Source organism: Calidris pugnax, unplaced genomic scaffold (assembly GCF_001431845.1).
Source record: "Calidris pugnax isolate Ruff unplaced genomic scaffold, ASM143184v1 scaffold72, whole genome shotgun sequence".
NCBI classification, from domain to species: Eukaryota; Metazoa; Chordata; class Aves; order Charadriiformes; family Scolopacidae; genus Calidris; species Calidris pugnax.
In genome coordinates, this window is record NW_015090808.1 from 2197396 (window position 1) to 2200819 (window position 3424).

General features: G+C 46.8%; 1 protein-coding gene across 4 annotated transcripts; it reads left to right on the forward strand.

The window, feature by feature from the left end:
- On the forward strand, positions 1–3392 carry LOC106885838 (borealin-like). 4 transcript variants are annotated; one of them, XR_001411510.1, is made up of 5 exons: positions 1–56; positions 520–560; positions 1087–1162; positions 1510–1634; positions 3123–3392. XR_001411510.1 is itself a non-coding variant. In XM_014938342.1 (4 exons), the coding sequence occupies exons 1-4, from the start codon at positions 483–485 to the stop codon at positions 3168–3170; spliced, it is 327 nt and encodes a 108-aa protein (XP_014793828.1). In that variant the 5' UTR covers positions 7–482; the 3' UTR covers positions 3171–3392. The 4 variants fall into 4 exon arrangements, 1 of the variants encoding a protein (XP_014793828.1); XR_001411512.1 differs by lacking the exon at positions 520–560 and adding an exon at positions 787–981 and having other exon boundaries at positions 9–56; XM_014938342.1 differs by having other exon boundaries at positions 7–560.
- The last annotated feature ends 32 nt before the right edge of the window (positions 3393–3424 follow it).

Below are 3424 nucleotides of genomic sequence, written 5' to 3' on the forward strand. Positions count from 1 at the left end.
CCGCCGCGATGGCGCCCGGGCGAAAGACGGTTGCCGGGAGGTCTTGGACCGCGAGGGTAGGCCGCGGCTGGCGGGAGCGGGGCGGGGGCGGCGGCAGGGAGCGGGCCCCGGGGCCCGGAGCGGTGACTGAGCCGTGTGCGTCCCATCCGCGGTGGAACGGCGGATCGAGCGGATTCGGGCGGACGGGGAGCGGCTCATCAAGGAGGTGGAGCACCTGTACGACATGGAGATCCCGCGGCTGCGGCCGGAGATCCGCGAGATGAACTGGGTCGAGTGCTTCGGGGCGGGGCGGGGCGGTACCGGGCTGGCGGGGACGCGTTTTCCCTGAGGAAATACCCCTAAGGGCGGCAAAGGGATCTCTGCCCGGAACCCCCCGGGCTGCCGAGGTGCTGCTCGCTCGCTGCCGAGAAAAGGGGTTTGTGCTGGTTTTTCCCCCCCGGTGGTGACGCGACACAGCGTGTCTGCCCGCGCCGCTCGCTTAGATGTGGATTGATTTTTTAAAAAACATTTTCTTTTCAGCTAAAGGAGGAAGCACAAAGGTGTTGGAAGAGGCAGCAGCGGTAGGTTTCTAACAGAAATACTCTTTTGATGGCGCTTGCACCTCTGTAGCAAAGGAAGAGCTTCTTGAGTCTGTAGGAGCCCTGCAATAGCAGAACACATAAATACTTTCACAAATGCTGCTTTAAGACTTAACAGTAAGAGGTGTCTGTTGTACACAATATAGGCTTTGCATGCTCATACTGCACCTTGTCGATCCTGCCTTACCTGCTTGATTTTCCTCCCCAGATCCCTGAGAGCACACACATTTTTCAGTAAACTAAAACACTTCTGAATTGGTTGAGGAGAAGGGCGGCAGTGGAGCATACCTGCAGCTGCCAAATAAGGCACATTAGTCCTGAATGGCCTGCAGACTTCACGTGGTTTTGTCACCTCCAGAATAACCCAAAAGGTCTTAGTTTGAGCACAGCAGAAGACACGGAGGTATTCTCGCTGTAAAACAATTAGGGATTTGCTTTACAACTTGGATTTCTGAGAACTATCTGCTACCAGTAACCCTAATGGTGTTGTGATTGTTTTTAATTTTAGGCAGCCTTGGGAATAACAAAAATAGACAAGTTAACAGCAGAAGTTATCCAAACTCCTTTAAAAATCATCAAGAAAGGTCAGTTTGTTTTAAGTATTGTGATGAGTTCAGTCAGATGAAAGCGTGCTGTGATTTACATGCTGTGAATAATAATTCAGTTCTTACTTACACCCCTCAATATATTTAAAGACAGGAGAACAATCCTATGTTTATCCCTGCTTTCTGCAGTAGCTCTTCTTAATTTTATTAAACACTCAAAATAGTGCTCTGTCAAGTATAGTAATCCGTCAGGATTACATTGGAGTTTGGATTTCAGAAGCAAATTGTTGCCAAAAATGCTTGTAGTTGTTTACTGTTTACCACAGCTGCTAAATAATAATGTAAAGTTACGTATTTTCAACTTAGATGACACTTTCTCTTTCTAGTGGAAAAATCTAAACAGGATATTGAAGAAGGAGAGCCTCCTTTGCTTCCTCTTGCAACAGAAAACCATGATAGCCAGTGTCTGCCAGATCCAGAAGCTGAAAACATTAATCCAAGAACTGGAAAGGTAAATAGCTTCTCTTTCTGATGACTTCATTCCCAAGATATGAGCTACTTTCTGAGGTGATGCCTGTGGCAGTATAACTGTCCAGGATACTTTGAGGGGGACTTCAAACCAGGTATCGCTTCCTGAAATGCCTGGAGATAGGGGAGTGTCCTGGTTTGAGGTAAAACAGAACTAATTTTCTGTTCAGTAATTTTAATTTTTTAGCTGGGCCTCTTCTAACTAAACTCCGAAATTAACAGCATATTGTTCAGAGACTGTTCACTCCCACAGTGATAAGACCTGATTATACCAAGGAATGGTGTGCAGAGAGGCCCCTGCTTATACTTATTGCTATAACAACCAAGGTCAGGCAAATTTGTTATTTGCCCCGTTGGAGGGTCGGAAGCGGAAAAGCGTAGAGGGGTCCCACCTGTAGGGAGGAACGGACAGGACAGGTGACCCAAACCTGACCAACAGGGTATTCCATCCCATCTGCATCATGCTCAGTATAAAAGCTGAGGGATCAAAGGGTCAACTCTCTTCCTTCAATGGCCGACGTCCCAGGGGGACCCTGTTTGTTCGTCTGCCTTTGATCCCGATCCGAGCGTTCCTGACTCCAGATCTGGAATCCGATTCCTGTCCATCACCGAGTCCAGCCTGGGACTTTCCCCTGCGCCTGCTGGTGACGTGATCATCATCCTGGGAGCTTGATATGGTTTTGTATATACTGTATACTATTTTCTGTATTTCTTTTTTTTCCTTTTCTTCTTCTTATTATTATTTCATGATTCATTTATATTTTCATTAAAATAGTTTATTTTTTTTCTAAACTCATAAATTTTTTCCCCCTCTTCCTCTCCTTTCTTTTCCTTGAGGGGGGAGGGAGGGGCCATCTGTCGTTCTGGTTCGTCAATTCAGTCAAAACCACAACAGGGAGGGTCACAGAAGCTTGGATGGTGTTTGTTTCTGGACTCTCTTACGCCACAAAAAGGAGCCTGTTGAGCCAAAGGTTTTGTGTGGAAGCATTTGCTTGTTGTAGAGTCAGCTGTCACATGACAGCAAAGTAACTGATTTGGTGAGTAATGTGTGTTTCAGGTGAAGGCATCCACTAAAAAAGTGCCAGTGGCCAGGAGCAGAAGAGCTCCTTTAGTGAGAGTGAAGCGTGTGAGTAAAAGGTAGTAGGAGATTATCTTTTTCACTCATTTCCAGAAGTGGAGCATAAGTGCATAGTGCTAATACAACTCTTAAATGGAATGGAATATGGTTTAGTAGGCTGGTTGATGGAGTTGTGCCATGCTGTAGGAGAAAAAGTGATCTGACAGTGAATGAGAGATGGGCAGCTTCCTCTCCTGTGGTGATGAGCTATGTGTAGCTTTGGGGTTTACCTTTGATTAGTAAGAAGCTCTGGTTTTCTGTGGTGATAACCTCATTCAAGCCTTTGATAAGATAATGCTTGTACATTTGTTAAAAGTGTTCATATGAGATGTTTGTTTATTTCCCTGGACACAGGTCAAGCAAAAGCAACTTTATTACTCCAGCTACTGGCAGAACTGTTGATCTGTGTGCTCTGGGAGGTACCTCCATGGTCACACCCAAAGTTGATTTCCAGGTTTGTATTCTGTTAACCTCTTACATGTAGGAGAGTCCCTTACCAGTTGCTTTATAGAATCATAGAATGGTTTGGGTGGGAAGGGCCCTTAAAGCTCCCCCTGCCCTGGGCAGGGACACCTCCCACCAGACCAGGTTGCTCCAAGCCCCCTCCAATCTGCCCTTGAACCCCTCCAGGGATGGGGCAGCCACAGCTTCTCTGG

What these genes read in the sequence shown, in the direction of transcription:
- LOC106885838 (XM_014938342.1), top strand. Translation starts at nt 483, where the DNA reads ATGTGGATTGATTTTTTAAAAAACATTTTCTTTTCAGCTAAAGGAGGA. An exon ending in TGTTGGAAGAGGCAGCAGCG is followed by an intron (nt 561 to 1,086) that starts GTAGGTTTCTAA and finishes TTTTAATTTTAG; the next exon opens with GCAGCCTTGGGAATAACAAA. An exon ending in TTAATCCAAGAACTGGAAAG is followed by an intron (nt 1,635 to 3,122) that starts GTAAATAGCTTC and finishes CCCTGGACACAG; the next exon opens with GTCAAGCAAAAGCAACTTTA.